General features: G+C 48.5%; 1 protein-coding gene across 1 annotated transcript in view; it reads left to right on the top strand.

The window, feature by feature from the left end:
* The first annotated feature begins 23400 nt into the window (after nt 1-23400).
* Nucleotides 23401-26226, top strand: part of LOC136604695 (lysophosphatidylcholine acyltransferase 2-like) — a 95843-nt gene continuing 93017 nt past the window's right edge. The window contains exon 1 of the mRNA XM_066588920.1: nt 23401-23483. Within this exon, the coding sequence (XP_066445017.1) occupies nt 23401-23483 (83 nt within the window). The remainder of the gene's footprint in view (nt 23484-26226) is intronic.

The following is a 26226-nucleotide window of genomic DNA, read 5'->3' on the forward strand; positions in this document are numbered from 1 at the left end:
TGTCTAGGTCCCCTATATATATTAGGACACGTACTAAGGGGGCACTGTGCAGTCATGTGTGGGTCCCCTATATATTAAGACAAGTACTAATGGTGCACTGTGTAGTCATGTATGGGTCCCCTATATATTAGGACAAGTACTAATGGTGCACTGTGTAGCCATGTCTGGGTCCCCTATATATTAGGACAAGTACTAAGGCTGCACTGTGCAGTCATGTCTAGGTCCCCTATGTATTAGGACAAGTACTAGGTGTGCACTGCGTAGCCCTGTCTGGGTCCCCATATATATTAGGACAAGTACTAACGGTGCACTGTGTAGCCATGTCTGGGTCCACTATATATTAGGACAAGTACTAAGGGTGCACTGTGTAGCCATTTGTGGGCCCCCTATATATTAGGACAAGTACTAAGGCTGCACTTTGTAGTCATGTCTGGCTCCCCTATATATTAGGACATTTTATTGTTCATCGTGCTGACTCATCTTAATTCACTATTACCACTGGGGCCGCTATGGGGGGTTGGGGGGCACTATTACTACTTGGGCAATTGTGGGGGTCGCTGTTAATTCAGAGGCCACTGTGGGGGGGTCACTATTACTGCAGAGGCCACTGTGGGGGGTCACTATTACTGTAGAGGCCACTGTGGGGGGGGGTCACTATTACTGCAGAGGCCACTGTGGGGGGAACACTTACTGCAGAGGCCACTCTGGGGGTCCCTTTGGGGGAACACCATTACTGCAGAGGCCACTGTGGGGGTCCCTTTGGGGGAACACTATTACTGCAGAGGCCACTGTGGGGAATACTATTACTGCAGAGGCCACTGTGGGGAACACTATTACTACTGGGGCCACTGTGGGGAACACTATTACTACTGGGGCCACTGTGGGGAACACTATTACTACTGGGGCCACTGTGGGGAACACTAACTACTGGGGCCACTGTGGGGAACACTAACTACTGGGGCCACTGTGGGGAACACTAACTACTGGGGCCACTGTGGGGAACACTTACTACTGGGGCCACTGTGGGGAACACTTACTACTGGGGCCACTGTGGGGAACACTTACTACTGGGGCCACTGTGGGGAACACTTACTACTGGGGCCACTGTGGGGAACACTTACTACTGGGGCCACTGTGGGGAACACGTAGTTCTGGGGCTGACGCCAGGAGCAGCGGCACGAGACGGAGGCACGAGCGGGGGGCTGAAGGGGACAGCGGAGCAGCTCAGCAGCCGATACCAGCGCCGAAGCAGGTGCGGGGGCAGCAAGGAGAAGACCGGAGCGCAGTAGCCGGCGCCAAGAGGCCACCAGGAGTCCAGCGCCAGCAGCAGCGGAGGGGACCAGAACGGAGCAGCTGAGACAGGAGGGCAGAGTGAGCGGCCGCCGGGACAGCGGGTGACGTCACCAGGAGGAGTGGAGGAGCTGATAAGTATCTTCTGTGTGTGTTTGTGAGCTAAGTGTGTGTCTTCTGTGTATCTGGTTATTTGTGTCTTCTGTGTGTGTGTGTGTCTGGGGGTCTAAGTGTTTGTGAGGGGGGTAAAAAAAAATAAATTTGTGACCGGTTGTGCATAAGTCTCAGCGGGTAAGAGGTTGCGTGAGAGCGGCAGCGTGAGTAGTTGCACAGAGGCAGCAGCATGTGAGCGGTTGCAGCAGCGGGTCAGCGGTTGCAGCAGCGGGTCAGCGGTTGCAGCAGCGGGTCAGCGGTTGCAGCAGCGGGTCAGCGGTTGCAGCAGCGGGTCAGCGGTTGCAGCAGCGGGTCAGCGGTTGCAGCAGCGGGTCAGCGGTTGCAGCAGCGGGTCAGCGGTTGCAGCAGCGGGTCAGCGGTTGCAGCAGCGGGTCAGCGGTTGAGCGGTTGCAGCAGCGTGTGAGCGTTTGTAGCAGTGTGTGAGCGGAGTGTGATCAAGTCTATCTTCACTACTTCCACAAGTAAATTGTAGATCCCCATTAGGATGAGCTCCATGTCTGGCAATGTCATCCAGTGTGCTACTTGTGCAATGTATGCGGTCCTTGATCAGCCGATCGAGGGTGCATACTGTTGCGCAAGATGCGTGCACGTCGCACATTTAGAAGCCCAAATTCTGGATCTAAATGGGCAACTGGCAACACTGAGAGCCATTGACATCCTGGAAAGGAGTTTGGTGCTCACTGAGCAGACACTCGCTGGGGTAGAGGCGGGGGCGGATGGTAGTACGGAAGTGTAGGGGGAGCAGGCAGTCAGCTGGGTGTCAGATAGAAGGAGGCGTAGAGGGAATAGATCCAGGGAGGCTGGTCCTGAACTGGCACAACCCAACATGTCTGCAACGTTGGCAGATGAGGGCGATGCCATTACAGAGCCAGCACCGCTGCAGCACGACATGCCCTCTGAACGCCAGGGGGATGACTGCTCCAGTGAGATGGGGACAGGGAGCGCAGGGCAGGCTAGACAGGTTCTAGTGGTGGGGGACTCAATTATTAGGGGGACAGAGAGGGCAATCTGCCATAAAGACCGGGATCGTCGAACGGTGTGTTGTCTTCCTGGCGCTCGAGTTCGACACATCGCGGATCGGATTGACAGATTACTGGGAGGGGCTGGTGAGGATCCAGCGGTCATGGTGCACGTTGGGACCAATGAACAAGTTAGAGTTCAATGGAGGGCCCTCAAAAATGATTTCAGGGACTTCGGGTCCAAGCTTAGGGCGAGGACCTCCAGGGTACTTTTCTCGGAAATACTACCTGTACCTAAAGCCACACTAGAAAGGCAGCAGGATCTTAGAGAGGTAAACAAGTGGCTCCGGAGTTGGTGTAAGAAGGAGGGATTTGTGTTCCTGGAGAACTGGGCTGACTTTGCTGTCGGCTACAGGCTCTACCGTAGGGACGGGCTGCATCTTAATGGGGAGGGTGCAGCTGTGCTGGGGGATAAGATGGCTAGAAGGCTGGAGGAGTGTTTAAACTAGGGACTGGGGGTGGGGGGGGGGGTAAAATGAGAAATAGTGGGGTAGCCAGTGTAACTAGCGATCCGGGTCCAAGCAAAGGGAATGGGGGTCGAGCAGGGGGTGGGGTTAGTACAGATAGAATTGATAGATCAGCCATAAGTACGAATAGCAACAAAACAAATTTAAAAAACAAAAAAAATTATATAAATTGTATGACCACGAATGCAAGAAGTCTGATTGGTAAAGTGGGTGAGCTTGAAGCGAGAATGACTGATGAAAACTATGATATAGTCGGAATTACGGAAACATGGCTTGATGATAAGTGCGATTGGGCGGTGAATTTGCAGGGGTACAATCTCTTCAGAAGAGACCGAAGGAAGCAGAAAGGGGGAGGGGTATGTCTGTACGTCAAATCGAACTTGAAGCCGAGGCTACGGGAGGATATAGGGGTAGGAGACGAACAGGTGGAATCTCTGTGGGTAGAAATACAGGGAGGAAAAAATAACAAAATCCTGATAGGGGTCTTCTATAGAGCACCAAAAGCAACAGAAGAAACTGAAAACTTACTACTAAGGCAGATAGAAGAGGTGTCAAAGCGAAACAAAGTAATTATCATGGGGGACTTTAATTATCCAGATATAACACGGGAGAACGAAACCTGCAAATCTCACAGGGGTGATAAATTCTTGAGAGTAACTAAAGACAATTACCTGAACCAACTTGTGCAGGAACCAACAAGAAGGAGGGCCATTCTGGACCTAGTACTAACCAACAAACCGGACCGTATAAAGGGGGTGCAGGTTGAGGGGCACTTGGGGAACAGTGACCACAATATAATCAACTTCCAGCTGTCAATCAATAGGAAGCCTTATCAGGGAGTGACAAAGAAACTAAACTTTAGTAAAGCAAAATTTGATGAGCTTAGAACTATCGGTAACATTAATTGGGACAACATCCTCAAAAATATCAGTACGGAGGACAAATGGGAAAAGTTCAAAAGAATCCTAATCGCCTCATGTGAACAGTGCATTCCCTTTAAAAATAAAAGAAACTCAACTAAAAGGAAACCAATGTGGCTCGACAAGACGGTAAGCGGGGCAATAAACGAAAAAAAGAAAGCGTTCAAACTACTAAAGCAACAAGGCAGCGAAGAAGCGCTAAAAACATACAGGGAAAAAAACAAAATATGCAAAGATACGATCAAAACTGCCAAGGAGGAAGCAGAAAGACGGATCGCCAAAGAGAGCAAAAACAACCCGAAGCTATTTTTCAACTACATTAACAGCAAAAGGATTTGCAGGGAGAGCGCTGGCCCTTTAAAAAACAATGCAGGAGAAATCATTGATGATGACGAAGGGAAAGCAAATCTACTAAACAGTTTCTTCTCAAGTGTATTCACAAAAGAAAAGGAAATGCCACACGAGATGCAGGGGAATAAAATGAACCCCTCACAAAAGATCTCATACCTAACGCAGGAGGAGGTGCGGAAGCGGCTAAAGAAAACTAAAATTGATAAATCGCCGGGCCCAGATGGATTACACCCAAGGATACTAAGGGAACTAAGTGACGAGATAGCTAGGTCACTATACCTCATATTTCTAGACACTATCAAGATCGGTGTAGTACCATTGGATTGGCGCATTGCCAACGTGGCTCCAATTTACAAAAAAGGGAGCAAAAGTGAGCCTGGTAACTACAGGCCAGTAAGTCTCACTTCAGTAATGGGAAAAATTTTCTAGGGGATTCTGAGAGACGCCATCGATGAGTACCTCAAGGAGAATAAGGGAATAACTCCTCACCAGCATGGATTCATGAAGGGTCGCTCATGTCAGACAAATCTGATCAGTTTCTACGATGAAATAAGCTCTAAGCTGGGCCAGGGAGAATCTATTGATCTTGTATATCTGGACTTCTCTAAAGCCTTTGACACCGTGCCACATAATAGGCTAATATACAAAATGAGGCAGCTCGGACTAGGCGAAAACGTGTGTAAGTGGGTAAAAAATTGGCTCAATGATAGAAAGCAGAGGGTGGTAATAAATGGTGCGTACTTTGATTGGACCACAGTCGCTAGCGGGGTGCCACAGGGTTCAGTATTAGGCCCCACTCTGTTCAACATATTTATCAATGACCTGATAGAGGGGCTGCACAGCAAAATATCAATATTTGCAGATGACACAAAATTATACAACATAATTAATGCAACGGAGGACAATGTGCGGCTACAAATGGACCTGGATAAGCTAGGGGCTTGGGCAGAAAAATGGCAAATGAAGTTCAATGTTGAAAAATGTAAGACTATGCACATGGGCAGGAGAAACGGATGTCACAAATATTCACTTAATGGGGTACCACTAGGGAAAAGTGATATGGAAAAGGATCTGGGGGTATTAGTGGATAATAGACTAAACTGGAGTAACCAATGCCAGTCAGCTGCTGCAAAGGCAAATAAAGTCTTGGGGTGCATTAAAAGAGGTATAGGGGCGAAGGACGAGAACATTATCCTTCCATTATATAAGGCACTTGTCAGGCCTCACATGGAATACTGCGTACAATTCTGGTCACCGGTGCTCAGGAAAGATGTCACAGTGCTTGAGGGGGTTCAAAGAAGGGCAACTAAACTAATACATGGAATGACGGGACTGGAATACCCAGAGAGGCTATCCAAATTGGGACTATTTACTCTAGAAAAAAGAAGGTTAAGAGGCGACCAAATAACCATGTATAAGTACATGAGGGGACAACACATGAATCTCTCCCGCGATCTGTTTACACCCAGGACCACGACGGTAACAAGAGGACATCCGCTACGATTAGAGGAAAGTAGGTTTCATCACCAACATAGAAGGGGATTCTTTACTGTAAGAGCAGTTAGACTGTGGAACTCTCTACCGGAGGAAGTGGTGATGGCAAAATCCATAGAGGAGTTTAAAAGGGGACTTGATGTCTTTCTGGAGAAGAAGGATATTACAGGATATAAATATTAGGTTAAGTGTCAATCCGGGTATACAGGCAGGTAGGAACTATTAGGGGTTGATCCAGGGAACAGTCTGATTGCCATTAGGGAGTCGGGAAGGAATTTTTTCCCCAAAAGGGCTAATTGGCTTCTGGCCTTGGGGTTTTTTGCCTTCCTCTGGATCAACACAGTAGGATAGACAGGCTGGACTAGATGGACATTGTCTTCATTCAGCCTTACATACTATGTTACTGTGGAGAACACGGACTACTGGGGCCACTGTGGAGAACACGGACTACTGGGGCCACTGTGGAGAATACTTACTACTGGGGCCACTGTGGGGAACACTTACTACTGGGGCCACTGTGGGGAACACTTACTACTGGGGCCACTGTGGGGAACACTTACTACTGGGGCCACTGTGGGGAACACTTACTACTTAGGGCCACTGTGGGGAACACTTACTACTTAGGGCCACTGTGGGGAACACTTACTACTTAGGGCCACTGTGGGGAACACTTACTACTTAGGGCCACTGTGGGGAACACTTACTACTGGGGCCACTGTGGGGGGGGGGTCACTATTACTGCAGAAGCCACTATGGGGGGTCACTATTACTGCAGAAGCCACTGTGGGGAGGGCACTATTACTGCAGAGGCCACTGTGGGGGACACTATTTCTGTAGAGGCCACTGTGGGGGGGGTCACTATTACTGCAGAGGCCACTGTGGGGGGGGTCACTATTACTGCAGAGGCCACTGTGGGGGGGAGGGGGGGTCACTATTACTGCAGAGGGAACTGTGGGGGGGGGGGGGGGAGGGTCACCATTACTGCAGAGGCCACTGTGGGGGGGTCACTATTACTGCAGAGGCCACTATGGGGGGGTCACTATTACTGCAGAGGCCACTGTGGGGGGTCACTGTTACTGCAGAGGCCACTGTGGGGGGTCACTATTACTGCAGAGGCCACTGTGGGGGGGTCACTATTACTGCAGAGGCCACTGTGGGGGTCCCTTTGGGGGAACACTACTACTGCAGAGGCCACTGTGGGGGTCCTTTTGGGGGAACACTTACTACTGGGGCCACTGTGGGGAACACTTACTACTGGGGCCACTGTGGGGAACACTTACTACTTGGGGCCACTGTGGGGAACACTTACTACTTGGGGCCACTGTGGGGGGGGGGGTTCACTATTACTGCAGAAACCACCTCTTTAAGACTCATCACATCCCCCATGTACTGTCTGCTGCTCCTCATCACATCCCCCATATAATGTCCTCCCACCTTATCCCATCCCCAATATACTGTCCTCTTCCTTCATCACATCCCCCATATACTGTCCTCTCCCGTCATCACAGCCCGCATATACTGTCCTCTCCCCCTCATCACATCCCCCAAATACTGTCATCTCCCCCTCATCACATCCCTCATATACTGTCCTCTCCCCTCATCACATCCCCCATATACTGTCCTCTCCCCTCATCACATCCCCCATATACTGTCCTCTCCCCTCATTACAGACCCCCATATACTGTCCTCTCCCTCATCACATCCCCCATATACTGTCCTCTCTCTCATCACATCCCCATATATTGCCCTCTCTCTCATCACATCCCCCCATATACTGTCCTCTTCCCCTCATCACATCCCGCATATGCTGCCCTTTCCTAATCACATCCCCCATATACTGTGCTCTCCCTTATCACATCCCCCATATACTGTCCTCTCCTCCTCAACACATCCGCCATATACTGTCCCATTCCCCCCATCACATCCCCCCATATACTGTCCTCTTCCCCTCATCACATCCCGCATATGCTGCCCTCTCCTCATCACATCCCCCATATAGTGTCCTCTCCCTCATCACATCCCCCATATACTGTCCTCTCCTCCTCAAGACATCCGCCATATACTGTCCTCTCTCATCACATCCCCCATATACAGCCCTCTCCTCTATCACAGCCCCCATATACTATCCTGTCCCCCACATCACATCCCCCATATACTGTCCTCTCCCCTCATCACATCCCCCATATACTGTCCTCTCCCCTCATCACATCCCCCATATACTGTCCTCTCCCCTCGTTACAGACCCCCATATACTGTCCTCTCCCTCATCACATCCCCCATATACTGTCCTCTCTCATCACATCCCCATATATTGCCCTCTCTCTCATCACATCCCCCCATATACTGTCCTCTTCCCCTCATCACATCCCGCATATGCTGCCCTTTCCTCATCACATCCCCCATATACTGTGCTCTCCCTGATCACATCCCCCATATACTGTCCTCTCCTCCTCAACACATCCGCCATATACTGTCCCATTCCCCCCATCACATCCCCCCATATACTGTCCTCTTCCCCTCATCACATCCCGCATATGCTCCCCTCTCCTCATCACATCCCCCATATAGTGTCCTCTCCCTCATCACATCCCCCATATACTGTCCTCTCCTCCTCAAGACATCCGCCATATACTGTCCTCTCTCATCACATCCCCCATATACAGCCCTCTCCTCTATCACAGCCCCCATATACTATCCTGTCCCCCACATCACATCCCCCATATACTGTCCTCTCCCCTCATCACATCCCCCATATACTGTCCTCTCCCCTCATCACATCCCCCATATACTGTCCTCTCCCCTCATTACAGACCCCCATATACTGTCCTCTTCCCCATCACAGCCCTGTGTACTTCCTCCTCCCGCGCTCCACCGCCCTGCGCTCTTGTTCTCTGCGGGCCTGATAAAGAGGGTAAACACCACAAGAACAAGCAATGCACCAATTACAGAGCCTCCAGTCAGCGCTCCCCATGTACTGAAGGAGCTAAGCAGTGATTGGCTAGCCTCCTGTCAGCTCTCCCCCATGTACTGTACGAGCTGTGCAGTGATTGGCCAGCCTCCAGTCAGCGCTCCCCTTGTACTGCGGGAGTTGAGCAGTGATTGGCTACGGCTCGGCCTGTCAGCGCACGGCTTATTTCCCGCTCCTCAGCGGCCAGTGCTCTCCGGGCCTCAGCAGAAGAGAGCCTGCGGAGGAGATAGTTGGCTGCTGTAGGCGGAGCCTCGGGGCTGGACGCCCTGGTGCTTAGTCCCCCTTCTCTGTCCCTGCTGCGTGCTGTGCAGTTACTGAGTGCCCTCTATTCACTGATATACTCATGCTGGGCAGTAATCACACAGGGCAAACAGATCCAGGACCGCCTAAAATGCACCAGATGTCTCCCAGTGAGGGCGGTGTCACATCTGAGCTAAGGGCAGTGGCGTAGCAAGCTGGGTGCAGGATGCCCCTGGTGCTATCAGTGAGGGGGTGACAGCTCAGCCATTTGGCGGGTGAAGGAGCTACTATTGGAGCTGCTGCAGGAGAACCAGCGCCTACTGGCCGTCCTGTCCTCCCTCTGCCCGGTGCGACGTGTGACTGACTGGCTGCAGATTAGCTTCCCGCACAGCCCAGTCTGCCATAAGCCTCTCACAGAGCCCACACTGCCCCCTAGCGCCGACTAATCTTTTCTATTCAGTCCTGACATGAGGGAAGGGGGGGGGGCAGAATCATGTGATACCCTGTGTGGGAGGAGTGAGGGATCACATGACCATGGAGATCAGTGGATTCAGGACTATGGTGTGTGTGTTGGAGCTGTGGGGGTCGGGATGGATGGAGTGGGTGGAGCTGTGTGTGTGATGTCTGGGGATCAGGATGGATGTAAGCTGTGTGTGTAATGTCTGGGGATCAGTATGGATGTAGCTGAGCTGTATGTGTGTGATGTCTGGGTATCAGGATGGATGTAGCGGAGCTGTGTGTGTGTGATGTCTGGGGATCAGTATGGATGTAGCTGAGCTGTATGTGTGTGATGTCTGGGTATCAGGATGGATGTAGCGGAGCTGTGTGTGTGATGTCTGGGGATCAGGATGGATGCAGCGGAGCTGTGTGTGATGTCATTGGACATCACACACACAGCTCTTTCCTCCATGTCACACAGTATGCCCCTAATAGTTCTTCCCCTCTTATCATACAGTGTTCCCTTGACACTCCCCCTTCCTTATCCTACAGTATGCCCCTAATATTGAAAAAGGGCCAATGCTGTCCCTATCTTCAAAAGGGGAAGAAGGTAGATCCAGGAAACTACAGGCTTGTGAGCCTAACATTTATAATTATTACACAGCATGTATGCAAGTACTTGGATAAAAATAGAGTAATTAACCAGAGCCAGCATGGATTTGTAACAAACAAGTCATGCCAGAAAAATCTAATTTCCTTCTATGACAGAATAACCAAGTGGGTTGATCAGGGAAATGCGCTGGATATAGTATATCTTGACTTTAGTAAAGCATTTCTCATACCATACTTATTGAAAAAATGACCAAGTATGGGATTGATAAGGCAACTGGTAGGTGGATTCACAACTGGCTGAGTGATCGTACTCAAAGAGTGGTCATAAATGGCTGCACATCCAAGTGGAAGAATGTATCAAGTGGGGTACCACAAGGCTCTGTCCTAGGCCCAGTGTTGTTCAACATTTTTATAAATGATCTGGAGAAGGGAAATAATGGTAAACTGATCAAATTTGTTGACGACACAAAGCTAGGAGGGATAGCTAACATTGGGGAAGAGAGAGAGAGTATTCAAAAAGATCTAGAATAGCTTGAACAGTGGGTGGCGACTAACACAATGATATTTAACGAGGAGAAATGCAAAGTCCTGCATCTGGGCAAGAAAAATAAAAATAGCACATAAAGAATGGGAGGAATTGGGCTAAGCAGCAGCACATGCCGATATTCACTCAGCTGCGGTGCTAATCCCGGCGCACACTGTGACGTTAATGTGCAGCCGGGATCCTCCTCTCACCTCCCCTGACGTTTCCTCTTAGGTTCCGCGAGAGCAGGGAAAGGAGGCTTCCGGCAGCGTACACTGAGGTCAGACTGTGCACCTGGGATCAGCGCCGCTAGCAGTGCCAAGCAGAGGAGCAGCAGCGCCTCATGAGGAGGAAGGGGTAAGTATATGGGTCTCAGGAGGGTGCTATAACTACTGGGGTCGCTGTGGGATGTCACTATTACTTCTTGGGGCGCTGTGGGATGCCAATATTACTACTGTGGGCCGCTGTGGGATGTCACTATTACTACTGAGGACTGCTGTGGAATGTCACTATTACTCTTGGGGCCACTGTGGGGTGTCAATATTACTACTGGGGCCGCTGTGGGGTGTCAATATTACTACTGGGGCTGCTGTGGGATGTCACTATTACTACTGAGGCCACTGTGGCATATCACTATTACTACTGGGGGCCGCTGTGGGATGTCACTATTACTGCTACTGGCTGCAGTGGCATGTCACTATTACTACTGAGGCCACTGTGGGATATCACTACTACTGCTGGGGACTGCTGTGGGATGCCACTATTCCCAATGCCGGACTATCACAAGTCTTTGTGATTGAGTGAACCCACCGGGTGCCCATGAAGCCGCCCATACCAGGCGCACCACCTAGACCCTTGCTGGTTAAACTACTCAACTCTCGTGATAGAGATATAATTTTACAAGCTGCTAGAAAAAGAGGACCTCTGCGATATGACAACGCCACAGTTTCCATATTCCCAGATTTCTCAGCGGACCTCCAAAAACAGCGAGCATCGTTCTTGGGAATTAAAAGGCAACTTCGAGACCTGCAGCTCCCGTACTCCATGATGTACCCGGCACAACTATGAGTGACAAACGGAGACCGTGCCCGCTTCTTCTCTACCCCATCCGAAGCAGAAGAGTGGCTGGCTACCAGACGTCGTTCAGAAGGGCCGTAATGTATACATAACCCCACTCATTTCTTCCTCCAGGTGCCAGGACTCCCGTGTAAACACACGAACATACCTTTAAAAGCCACATGATTGCGCATCAGAAACTGTGCCCCAGACATACCGAGACCATATCTGAGACTGAGACACAGGACTGAGACTCCTGCAAACTATTGTGGCTGCTCGACTTGCTCCCCCCCGAAGATGGCGGTGAGCCGTCCTCTCCCTTGGTACCATTAATCCCCCCCCCTTCCTTCTGACCTATCATATACCTCCTTCCCCCCCCCTTCTCCCCCTCCTGTCTTCTGCTCCGGGCATAGCGAAATTTATCATTTATATAGAGAAAGGTAACATGGAAGTGCCCGAAGAGGAGAGATCCCCCCCCCCCGCAAGGGGGCCCACCTAGATGATGCCCACCAGGCTAAAGTCGGCCTCTATTATTGATCTATATAACAGTATCTCAAGTATAGCCCATATTAAAGCTATGCTAAGTAGGTTCCCCCTAATACCAGTTCGCCACGCATACTATCTCAACAGAAAAAGCATTTAAAGTTTGTTCCAAAATAAGCTGTTTAAGTGTTAAGTTGGTAGTATACTACCGTAATGTTAACAAATTGTACGCATCAAGAGCTCCATGATGATCTTAAAAATGCACTGAAATACTGCTGCATGATGTATAATAAGAATGTAACCGAGTGTCGGGGTGGGACTCCTGACGGTCGGAACAATATAAAGAAATTCATCCGGACCCGATCGACTCTCCCCAGACTATGGCGGGGATAGTTTTTGTGTCCTGGAATGTCAGGGGTATGGCATCAGCCAGAAAGCGATCAGCAATAAATTCTTTAGTACGCTCCTGGCAACCACATGTGCTGTGCCTGCAGGAGACCCACCTGACACCTGAAACTACAAAAGTCCTGTCGAAACCGTGGATACAGTGGTCTGCCCATTCATGCCACACATCCTACTCCAGAGGGGCGTCTCTATTAATAGGAAGGTCGCTCAGATGGGAGATGGAACAACTTAGGAGAGACCCGGAGGGTAGATACGTCTTTGTGAGAGCCAGAATCAATAACGACCCATACGTCCTTTTGTGCTGCTATAACCCACCTCCGGCGACAACAGCCATCTTAGCAGACGGCATCCAATGCGCATCATTCTCGCCAGACGCAACGATCGTCTGTATGGGAGATATGAACATGGTAATGAATCCCACTATTGATAGATTCGAAAGTGGTGCTCGGAGGGAGGGAGACACAATATGACCCGCGTAGCCTCTATTATATCAGTGACGGGCTGGCTAGATCTATGGCGCATATTCCACCCACAACAAAATGAGTTTACTTGCCATGCAGCCCACAACCATGCGCTTAGTCGAATAGACTATATATTTGGGTCCCCCTCACTATTTCCCAAAATTGAATCCATAGAGTTCCTCCCTCGAGGGATCTCAGACCCCTCACCAATCCGCATGGCTCTTAAAAACCCAGGCCCGGCCACAATTAAGAGACTAAAGGTGCATCCATTCTGGCTCTCGCTATTTGGCCCCAATGACCGCATACCAGACCAGATCCAGATATACTACGAAGCGCACTAGGCACACACGGATATAATGCTAGTGTGGGAGGCATTCAAACCGTACCTTAGAGGTTGCTTTAGATCCTCAATCTCCTTTATTAAAAAAGCCACCGCAAGGAAAGGAGAACTCCTAGCAGAGCAATGTCAACAACTAGAAAAGGAATTTGTCGCCGACCCTACAGATACCAAAAGAGATAGATGGCTACAGACAGGTAGAGATTACTTAATATATCTAAAAGAAAAAGCCCAGAGAAACCTCTTCTTTACTCGACAATCCCTTTTTGAATTAGGAAACCAGTCCAGCAAATTACTAGCCTACATGGCAAGACAGGAGACCGCCCCACCGTCTGTTCTAAGAATTAAATCAGCTGAAGGAATAACGCTCACAGACCCAAAAGACATCCTAGACAGGTTTCAGCAATTCTATGATGACCTCTACCAATCGCGAACAGACTACTCACCTGCAGAACTAGAGTCTTACCTAGCCGACATAACATTCCCAGTATTGCAAGATACCTCTAAGACCCTATTAGACTCCCCCATTACAGAGGAAGAGATAGAGGAGGCAATAAATGATATGGCAAAAAATAAGACACCGGGTCCAGATGGACTCCCAGTGGAGGTCTACCTACACTACAAAAAGGAAATAATGCCGCACCTGCTCTCCCTATACACATATATATTCGACAAAAACCAACTCCCAGAATCAATGTTAGAAGCCAATATAGTCCTTATTTTAAAACCAGATAAAAACCCAGAAGATTGTGGTTCATATAGACCAATTTCCTTATTAAATACAGACTACAAAATCCTCACTAAAATATTGGCCTCTCATTTAAACCAAGCCATTAAGGAAATTATACACCCTGATCAATCTGGCTTTATCCCAGGAATGTCTACATCAGACAACATCAGAAGGACGCAGGTGATTACACAGGTGGGATGGAGGTGGAGGTCAGATTGGGCCTTGGCCTCACTAGATGCGGCTAAGGCATTCGATTCAGTTGAATGGCCATATTTGATGGAGGTCTTACGGAGGTTTGGATTCGGAGACTCATTCATCAAGTGGATCTCTATTCTATATAAATCTCCGACAGCCAGAGTAGTAGTAAACGGCCTGACCTCCACCTCCTTCTCACTCCACAGAGAAACCCGACAGGGCTGCCCACTTTCCCCCCTCCTGTTTGCAATTGCAATAGAACCGCTGGCTCTGAGAATCCGACAACACACGTCATATAGGGGTATCCAGATAGGACCCAGAGAAGATAGAATAGGATTATATGCAGACGATCTAATACTATACATGTCAGACCCCAAGAATGCCCTGCCGCTGGCTATCTCACTAATAGTTGAATTCGGGAACTTTTCAGGCCGGTGTATCAAATGGCAAAAATCCGCTTTTATGCCCCTAAGACCAGAGGGATGGCAAATGGGAGACGTATTTTGTAAACTACAAGTCACTCCCAAATTCAAATACCTAGGGATACACATCACCAGAGATCACACTCAGAGCCTTGATTTAAACATCACCCCCTTATTGGCAACCCTACAACTAAAATTAAAAAACTAGAGCTCCTTACCACTATCTGTAGCGGGCAGAATGAACCTTATAAAAATGATAATACTCCCCAAGTACCTATACTGCCTAGAGCACGCAGAAACAGCCATACCACAAAAGTTCTTCAAAAAAACTAACTCCCTAATAACATCATTCATTTGGGGGAACTCCAGAGCGAAACTCCGCATGGACACCCTACAGCGACCCAAGGAGATGGCAGGAATGGCGCTACCAGACCTCAAACTTTACTACTTAGCGGGACAGGTGAGATATATCCGTCACTGGTTATCGGGCTCTCTTCTCCCAAACTCCGAGCACCACTTGATGTTCTTTCTCTCGGAGGCATCACTCTGGGTCCTCCTGGAAAAACCAGGACTATTGACTAAGCAGATGCTACCAATCCATAGACTTGCAGTCAACGTATGGCAGACATGCAAAGCACTGACTAAGTAAGACGACACCCCTCTGGAGACCCCCTTATGGGACAATAGAGCATTGCCGCACCTGATGAATCTACCGGATAAACAGTTCTGGATAAATCTAGGAATTACCACACTGGAACATCTATATATCGACCAAGTATTGGTCTCCTTCGAACAACTACAACAATTATATCAAATCCCAAGAGAGGGCTTCTTTAGATACCTGCAACTCAGGCACGCTCTGACAACACAATTCCCAGAGCCCAGACAATCCTTCTCACAATATCCATTAATAGGCATACTCCGCACCCAAGGGCCCAAAGGCCTGATATCGGTGTTGTACACTCACTTACTACAATCCAAGATCCCTGACACGCCGATGGCGGTGGTAGAGAGATGGAGAGAGCTCATTCCCACTCTCACTAACGAGGACTGGGAGTCTGCAATGTCCGCATACACCACGGTATCACCAGCTGCAAACAATAAACTAACACAATTATACATACTACACCAATGCTATCTAACACCGACCAGACTATATAAAATGAATAGGACACCCACAAACCAGTGCCATCGGTGCAGAGCACCTAACGCAAATTTTAACCACCTAATATGGAGCTGCCCAGATATCTATACGTACTGGGGAGTGATCACAGAATTTCTAACCCAATTGATGGGTATACCAGTACCACACAATCCAGCAGTGTGCCTATTAGGCTTTCTAGATGAAGAACAATGGCAATACCATGACAGGATATTCCTTACCAAAGTATTATTCTTTGCCCGCAAAGCAATAGCCCTACGTTGGATGGACAGACGTCCTCCGACACTCTCGAAATGGCAGAATATTATTAACACCATTTTGCCATACGAAAAATAGTATATAAAAATAGAAAATGCCCTGAAAAATTCAATAAGGTTTGGGAAAGATGGTGCGGATCAACGTACACAGTATTCACGCAAGATCGATTACAGGACCTGCTGAGGGCAACGATACCTAGGAATGCTCGGTAAAACGAACGAATGTTACCGCCTTCCACTGATACCATGAGAAAATGTACTGACGCACTGTATTCAACTACTGCATATATCAATGTAACGTACTCAAGTTTTGATGACATGAGCACAAGGAGCCTATGATGTATTCAAAGTTATTTATTCATGTATTGTACAAAATACATACTGTTCAATAAAACGAGTTTAAAAAATATATATATATCACAATGCCGCTTATATTTAGATATGAATTGCCTGCAGTAGTGCTGCAGCCGCTTGTATCGTCGCAGCCATGGCATAATAATATATTGATTGCCTGCAGTAGTGCTGCAGCTGCTTTTATTTGCTTAATAATATATGTAATTAGTTGTGTAGTTTTCATATTCAAAAATACTATATGTTACAACTATTTATATTTAATGTTTCCCAAATCCGCAACATTTTAACAACCTTATATACATTAGACCAGGGATGGACCATATTAAACACACTGCTTTAATCATTAATGCTGTACAAACAACAACACTACATTTTTTCACTCTCAGGATGGCTACCTAGCTAAGAGATATACACACCCCGCTGGAACGCACCCTTTGGAGCACATGACACTCCAGGGAGGCCATCCAATGTCCAGTGGAACGGGCGCTGGAACGCAACGCCCGTTCGGGATAACGTTTCACATAGCTAATATCACTAGTTACATCACAACTACGTGCCGTGACAGCACCCGGGCGAGCGAGCTCAGGGAGACACCACGTTACTATAAAGCTGGCAGTGACGGACGCCAGCGTTATGACGTGTGATGTCATCGATGTGGGCCTTACTGTGAGAACAGCGCCAGTACACTGCTCCTCTATGAAGGGAATACCACCTAGTATAAAAGGAAGTCCTGATACCCTGTTTACTATGCTTTATAAAAGGCCACATACCGTCCTGAAACACGTTGCACCATCTGTTTTATTACCTGTGCCCAGTGATTTGTCTACCTACCTGTATTTATTGCTATTTGGTCAATTAAAATCCCCCCTTTTTGGACGACAACTGTTTTGGATAAACTTACCCAGCCTGGAATCCATTTGGGGAGGTCTCAAGGACATGAGAGCTCCCATCTAAGTAAGTTTTCCATTTATCAGATTGTTTTTATGTAATCCTTATGAGCGCAGGACAAAAACCTATTCTTGAATCTGTATAAACTAAATTATAGTGCTCACAGGGCAGGTTCCAAGGAGTCCGGGGATGTAGTTTTTAAGCTCACCCGGCTCATTCCCACGCCATCACATGTGAAAGGATGCGCAAGTGGACTCACGTCTGCAGGCTGTGCAGGAAAATACATATTGCGCTCTATGGAAGCGGACACACAGCTGTAGAGATGAGTCCTCTGCTGCCGACCTCCGTGGGTGACCGCGCGGGAATAGAGAGACAGGTAATCATAATAACATTCCTGAACCCCTCAGAACCTGCCCTATGAGCAGTAGAGCTTAGTTTATGGTGCTCTCAGGTGGTGACAGGTTCCCTTTAAAATGTGCCCATACACATTAGATCAACAGCAGCTGAACACACTGATTTTGGTAGGACCAGATTACCATTTCATGTGTACAGGGATGTTCCAACTGTGTCAAAAGGAATAGCTGTCACCCAAATAACTATTTGGCCGACTGCTATCTAATGTGTGAGACCAGCAATAGACTTTGTTATAAAGACATGCAATGCACATAATTGATTTGCAGACATAAAGAATATGCAAACTTTCCACAAGAAATTAAAGAACTCACCAGCCACCGAAATCCGGGGATCCAGATAGTTCAGCTTGAAGGAACTCAAGGCCATCTGTTTCTTGTCTTCTCAGTCAGTCTCCTGCACCTCCAAGTTCAGTTGCCGTTCTTCTGTTCTTATGACAGCTTTCTTCTTGTCTTCCTTTTGTCTTAGACTTGTGGAAAGCATCATATACCACATCCAAAGAAAGAGTTCCCCAAGTGACTGTTACGGTAAAGCCGTACGTTGTTACAGATCTGACACTAATTTTTTGCAGTGGCAAAATCTGCCCCAAGTGGTGCGAAGGTTACGTGAAGTCGCATCTGCATTGCTTGTACTGTGACACATCGCAGATTTACCGCACACAATTCTGCGGCGGTAGATGCGTATTCTACGTCTGGCCTTACGCTAAAGGTGGTTTCCCACACAGCGCTTTTTGGAATAACTCCACTGCAGTTCTTTGAGCCAAACCCAGGAGTTGATTCCAGCAGAAACGAGGAGTTTAAAACCTTTGTTTAAAGGAATTGTACCAAGAACTAAAATTATCCCGTATCCACCAGATAGGGAATAACCTTATGATCAGTGGTGATCCAAACGCTGGGACTCCCACCAATCCTGAGAAAAGAGTTCCTGAAAGTGCCTAGATAAATGGAGAGGAGAATGCGCATGTGACAGCCGCTCTATTCATTCAATCACAATGCTGAAATTGTACAAACTCCCAGCAATCTCCAGTGCTGTCATTTAATTGATTTGAGTGGCAGTAGGCATGCGTTATCTCTGCTCCATTCATGTGGGGAGACCATCAGGACCCCCGTTCTTGTGATCAGTGGGGGATAGGGGATAACGTTATATCTTGGTACAATCCCTTTAAGTCTTCAGCAGCGATATGCAGCGAATAGGCTGTCTAAGTAAATTACATCCTATACAGCTGCTCATTCAGTAGACCCTCCTGTTATATTATTAGGTGCTGTCAGAAGTTATGGGGAACATCTCAGAATATCACTTCACCTACAGTAGTCTACTCGCAAAGGGAGAATTTCAATGAACTTTGTGCAAGGAAAACTGGCGCAGTTACCCAAAGCAAATAGATTTCCACTGACCATTTTTCACCTGCACCAGTTTTGATGAATTTTCCTGCCAGCATCACATCGTCATTACACCTCATATGAACTGACCATAGTGGTAGCTGATATATGGAATTCGAAGGATTAATACACAGGGGGATCTGGAAGGAAAAAGTCCCCCAGAAATAGCTGCACGCTCATTTACATGGTGCACACCACAATGCTAGTCCTATTAAGATGACATTTAGGGCATCCTACATACTACACCAGCTTCTCCGGGTTGTTTTCTTTAGCTTCTTTCTTCTCTTCATTCAGCTTCTTCTTTATGAAATCTGCTCTTTATTGGCCTCAATCTGGAGAGAAATAAGAGAAGACAAAGGGGTTGTCCAGTTATAAACCATTGATGACCTGTCCTTAGAATAGATGATCAATAGGAGCTCAGTGGGGTCTGCTTTCCAGGACCCCCAACACTCTGCTGTTCGCTGGGCCGCTGCACTTGCACACTAGCTAATCTCTACAAGAAGCAGACAGCTCTGTTCCCACAGCAGTGGTCCGGTCTCATATTGCAGGGTAACTTCCCATTGAAGTGAATGGCCTGTAATACCAAGCCTCACCAGTGCGGGAACAGAGCTGCGTGCTTCCTGCAGAAGTTATATAAGTGCAGGTGTGCACCGACCGCTGAACAGCTGATCGGTTGTAGTAGTGCAAGTATATTGTTAGGGTTTTATATAAATTAAGCTTCAATTATATAAAACACTAACAAAATACTTGTACTACTACATAAAGTGGTCTGTGATATGTAACTCCCATCACACTGCGGTCACAGAACAGCTGGAGAGCCGTCGGCTGCAAATCACTGATCCACCATCTTATTGGTGACTGCGAGTGACATTATATTTCTTGCCCACCTCTGATCTCAGATTAGCCATGGATGATTGAATGTTTAGGGGTTCCTGCTGATGCAAAGTATAGCAACCGCACTGTTAGCTCTGTTATAGGACAGGATCGTACCTGGGCCGTGTCCTCCGTTGGGGAAGAAAAAGCTGAAATTTACAAGTATTCAGAATTAATTAAGGAAAGGAAGTAAACGAAAGGGGGAAGAAGAACCCATCATCTGACAGTACGTCTCCTTGATCACACATATATATAGTCACATGTATGATATACAATATATAAGATTCAACAACCTATCTACTATATACTCTCCTTAAGAAGAGCCTCATGTCAGTCAGGCAGTGAATGAGAAGACATTCCTTACTTCAGGTGCTGCAGATCCTCTTTAAGACTCATCACATCCCCCATGTACTGTCTGCTGCTCCTCATCACATCCCCCATATAATGTTCTCTCATCTCATCCCATCCCCATACGCGTCTGGTCCAGAGATGTGTATACCTGGCAAATTTTAAATATGTCTAAATAAAGGAAGATTATACATTTTATTCTGCAAGCAAGCGTGGATGACACTTTTTCCTGCATGGAATTTTCTGCTGTTTAAGCCCAGGACCGGGGGCAGGTGAAACCGCTTGAGCAAGCAGTGGATCGTGAGACATATGAAGTGAGCAAGCTGACAGCACAGCACACTATTTTCAAGTGTCTTTTTCTTTGGAATTACCCGGCCGCTGTTGCTATGAATAACTTGTTCTGAGGAGACTATGCACAGCACCAAATGCAAGTATACAAGGATTGAGGTAAATTCTACCCATATTTATAAGTGCAGTATCTCCATTATTTTTGGACATTTGCTCACGATCCTCACACTATTTGTAAATGAAAATTTAGCCACTAAGGTATACCATCTATTATTAGTACGTTTTATGGGACTCGAATGTACCTATGTTCATTTTTATTGGTGTTTTCAACAAAGTATGATGGCTGAACAAGAAACAGTTGTCCGGGCCAGGATGCAAAAATTATCCAGTCTGTTTCAGGACAATATACAAAGTATGCATCCTGACACAAAGGGGTTAATCCAATCATTAACCAAATATAAGAAATCAGAATTACAGACTTGGTGGGACCAACACTCCCTGAATAAATATTTGGATCTTACAATGATCCCAAGAGGATTGCGTTTGAAAAAATACCAACAACAATTTATGATGATGATTTTCTGTCCAGTTGGAATGATATCTTCTCCGATTGCTCTGATGAGATTGATAGTTGATAATGAGCAATTAAAATTAAATAAATTGCAGAAAGACATACAAGACATTGAACATAAATTGAGAGCAACTTAGAATTCCACAGAATGGGATAATCTAATACAAAAAGAGGATATGGAACTACATAAAATGGAAGAAAAGATAATTCACATAAAAAAAACCAAACTGGAAAGAGACAGACGCGATTACCAAGATGACAAAGTTTACAACTGGAGTTCCAAAAGGATTCAAAAACCCAAATCAATTCTCAAGAAACAATCAATGAGAAGTCATACAGGCAATTTGAATAGTGTCACATTCTCCTCCTCAGAGTGGGAAGGGGACACATCCCATGTATCATCAGATGTCTCCAGTGGTGACCCTCAGGTATTTGAAGAACCAACACAAAGAATGCAGACTATGGGGAGACTGTCAAAAAACAAGGCACCGAGAGGGGGCCATATGCCAAGAAGGAGATACCCCAGCCGCAGACCAACCATTCGGAATTAGCGGACAATATAATTTTTTTCACACCCCGTATTCTCTCTAACCAGCAATTGGAAATTATCAATAAGGGTAGGAATTTTGTACCTGACTGCACGTTTGACCCTTTCAATACTATGCTGGACCTAAACAAATTTGTTCGGGACCTCATTGTAAAGAAGTATTTCTGCGAACAAACCAGAATCAATGGGGCAAACAGAACAGCTTCTTAGGAGTCTGCAAAACAAGACGACAAACATGGAGACCTAACAACAAGGGACACTGCCTTTCTCTGGGATTTAGAACAACTAGAAAAAGAACAGATGTACACTGATATGGCACCAGATTCAATTCCAATGCCATCAGATATGAGGATTCCCAATCCCTCTTTTTACCCCAAACATCTCAGAACTAGATGGCTGGATGATTTTCAAAACAGTATGGAAAGAGATCTTAATGACCTATATAGATCCAGTCAGAAGAAAGATGCATCCAAATATTAAAATGTTAACATCTCAGTGTCCCAGAGACGTGACTTACAGAATCTCATTAACGATACTGATTTAATAATTCAGCAATCGGACAAAGGGGGCACCATTGCCATAATGGATAATGCATTATACAGTTTATGTGTTGAAAAAATACTCAATGATGATAAAACTTATAGAAAATTAGAGATTGATCCCACCGTAACATTCACCCATTCATTGTCTGATTTGATTACCAGAGGGGGCTCAATGGGGGTATTAAGTGACAAAGAAATGGCTTATCTAGTTCCCAAAAATCCTATTCTTGCAAATTTTTATGGGATTCCCAAGTCTCACAAAAATGTATTTCCACCTCCCATGCGCCCAATAGTTTCGGGACGAGGATCCCTATGTGAGAGACTCAGGCTGTAATTTTCTATGTACCCAATTGCTGTGGTAGTTCAAATCCCCGGATATATTCCTAATAGCAATAGTGTCATTCAAATATTAGCAGGACACAAATGGGGGGCAGATAAAACCTGGGTAACTTGCGATGTCAAAGCATTGTATTCCTCTATCCCTCACCATTTGGCGCTACAGGCACTTGCATTTCACCTTAGGTCTCATGCACAATATAATGATTCTCTAAGAGCCTTTTTGATGGAAGCAACATTATAATGAATGCAAACTTGGGACAACCCCTTTTAAGATCAGGCTTCATAGGCAATCTGCAATGGAAGCCCTGGGAGTGTGCAGAAGGCCCCCAGCTGCCATTGTAACCGTTAGGGACCTCCAAACTTCGATCGGAGCATTTAAAGGGTTAATATGTTGCAGGCGGGTGTCAGCTATACCAGACAGCATTGTATAGAGTAGGATCGGCCCAGAACCCATTCCATACAAAGCCCAAACCTCCATGACTTAACAGTACATCATGGAGCATTAAGGGGTTAATGTTGTGCATAATTTATATGCGACCTTTATGGTCCCATCCACTTTGCATGTAGTGATGCGACCGCTTTCATCATCATTTGCGATATAACAAGATGGCGGCCTGTGGAGCACTTATTGTGACATCATAGGATGAGAGAATTCTAAACATTGTGACATCACCGCATTCCAAGCTAACCCTGCAGCGTGGAAAGCCTGGAGCTCTGATCACGAGGCGAGGACGAAGAGAGAGGATCCAGCGCAGGTAACACCATCACTTTCCGGAAGTCGCAGAGCTGCTGGCTACCAGGCAATGTGCGTGAGGAACGGGCCAGCCTAGACGGACGGGAAGCAAGACCCGAGTTCATGGCATCCAGTGAAAGATTAAGGAAGATACTGAGGAACTACCCAACACCACACGCTACCAACCCGCCAAGCATGGACGATCTGTGAGTAGCCCAGCCCATGCCCAGCCTGCGCGCCACCACACAGCGCCCTCACCCTGCAGGCAGCCTCACAGCGCCCTCACCCCGCAGGCAGCCTCACAGCGCCCTCACCCCGCAGGCAGCCGCACAGCGCCCTCACCCCGCAGGCAGCCTCACAGCGCCCTCACCCCGCAGGCAGCCTCACAGCGCCCTCACCCCGCAGGCAGCCGCACAGCGCCCTCACCCCGCAGGCAGCCGCACAGCGCCCTCACCCCGCAGGCAGCCGCACAGCGCCCTCACCCCGCAGGCAGCCGCACAGCGCCCTCACCCCGCAGGCAGCCGCACAGCGCCCTCACCCCGCAGGCAGCCGCACAGCGCCCTCACCCCGCAGGCAGCCGCACAGCGCCCTCACCCCGCAGGCAGCCGCACAGCGCCCTCACCCCGCAGGCAGCCGCACAGCGCCCTCACCCCGCAGGCAGCCGCACAGCGCCCTCACCCCGCAGGCAGCCGCACAGCGCCCTCACCCCGCAGGCAGCCGCACAGCTCCCTCACCCCGCAGGGAGCCGCACAGCTCCCTCACCCCGCACGCAGCCGCACAGCGCCCTCACCCCGCAGGCAGCCTCACAGCGCCCTCACCCCGCACGCAGCCTCACAGCGCCCTCACCCCGCACGCAGCCTCACAGCGCCCTCACCCCGCACGCAGCCTCACAGCGCCCTCACCCCGCAGGCAGCCGCACAGCGCCCTCACCCCGCAGGGAGCCGCACAGCGCCCTCACCCCGCACGCAGCCGCACAGCGCCCTCACCCCGCACGCAGCCGCACAGCGCCCTCACCCCGCACGCAGCCGCACAGCGCCCTCACCCCGCACGCAGCCGCACAGCGCCCTCACCCCGCACATCGCCCTCACCCCGCACGCAGCCGCACAGCGCACTCACCCCGTATGCGGCCACGCAGCGCCCCCCCAGCTCTACAGAGAGATGCTGCAATAAAGCAAGCATTATCCTCCATTTGCTGTGACAACAATTCTGAATGAATGAAGGCTGTAATTCTGGAAGTACTGATCATGTGACCATGACCTGACAACCAGGATCGCTCATTCATCCACTGGAACAGCAAATGATTCTTCCCTTGGACGGGTGCAGTCACACAGCGTCCCACCCTGCGCCCCGTTACACAGCGCCCTCACCCAACAGGCAGCCGCACAGCGCATTCACCCTGCACGCAGCCACACAGCGCCCCCCGGCTCTAAGGAGAGATGCTGCAATGAAGCAAGCATTATCCTCCATTTGCTGTGACAACAATTCTGAATGAATGAAGGCTGTAATTCTGGAAGTACTGATCATGTGACCATGACCTGACAACCAGGATCGCTCATTCATCCACTGGAACAGCAAATGATTCTTCCCTTGGACGGGTGCAGTCACACAGCGTCCCACCCTGCGCCCCGCCACACAGCGCATTCACCCTGCATGCAGCCACACAGCGCCCCCCAGCTCTACAGAGAGATGCTGCAATGAAGCAAGCATTATCCTCCATTTGCTGAGACAACAATTCTGAATGAATGAAGGCTGTAATTCTGGAAGTACTGATCATGTGACCATGACCTGACAACCAGGATCGCTCATTCATCCACTGGAACAGCAAATGATTCTTCCCTTGGACGGGTGCAGTCACACAGCGTCCCACCCTGCGCCCCGCCACACAGCGCCCTCACCCAACAGGCAGCCGCACAGCGCATTCACCCTGCACGCAGCCACACAGCGCCCCCTAGCTCTACAGAGAGATGCTGCAATGAAGCAAGCATTATCCTCCATTTGCTGTGACAACAATTCTGAATGAATGAAGGCTGTAATTCTGGAAGTACTGATCATGTGACCATGACCAGACAACCAGGATCGCTCATTCATCCACTGGAACAGCAAATGATTCTTCCCTTGGATGGGTGCAGTCACACAGCGTCCCACCCTGCGCCCTGCCACACAGCGCCCTCACCCAACAGGCAGTCGCACAGCGCATTCACCCTGCACGCAGCCACACAGCGCCCCCCAGCTCTACAGAGAGATGCTGCAATGAAGCAAGCATTATCCTCCATTTGCTGTGACAATTCTGAATGAATGAAGGCTGTAATTCTGGAAGTACTGATCATGTGACCATGACCAGACAACCAGGATCGCTCATTCATCCACTGGAACAGCAAATGATTCTTCCCTTGGACGGGTGCAGTCACACAGCGTCCCACCCTGCGCCCCGCGACACAGCGCACTCACCCAACAGGCAGTCGCACAGCGCATTCACCCTGCACGCAGCCACACAGCGCCCCCTAGCTCTACAGAGAGATGCTGCAATGAAGCAAGCATTATCCTCCATTTGCTGTGACAACAATTCTGAATGAATGAAGGCTGTAATTCTGGAAGTACTGATCATGTGACCATGACCTGACAACCAGGATCGCTCATTCATCCACTGGAACAGCAAATGATTCTTCCCTTGGACGGGTGCAGTCACACAGCGTCCCACCCTGCGCCCCGCCACACAGCGCCCTCACCCAACAGGCAGCCGCACAGCGCATTCACCCAGCACGCAGCCACACAGCGCCCCCCAGCTCTACAGAGAGATGCTGCAATGAAGCAAGCATTATCCTCCATTTGCTGTGACAACAATTCTGAATGAATGAAGGCTGTAATTCTGGAAGTACTGATCATGTGACCATGACCTGACAACCAGGATCGCTCATTCATCCACTGAAACAGCAAATGATTCTTCCCTCG

This window comes from Eleutherodactylus coqui, unplaced genomic scaffold (genome assembly GCF_035609145.1).
Source record: "Eleutherodactylus coqui strain aEleCoq1 unplaced genomic scaffold, aEleCoq1.hap1 HAP1_SCAFFOLD_68, whole genome shotgun sequence".
NCBI lineage: Eukaryota > Metazoa > Chordata > Amphibia > Anura > Eleutherodactylidae > Eleutherodactylus > Eleutherodactylus coqui.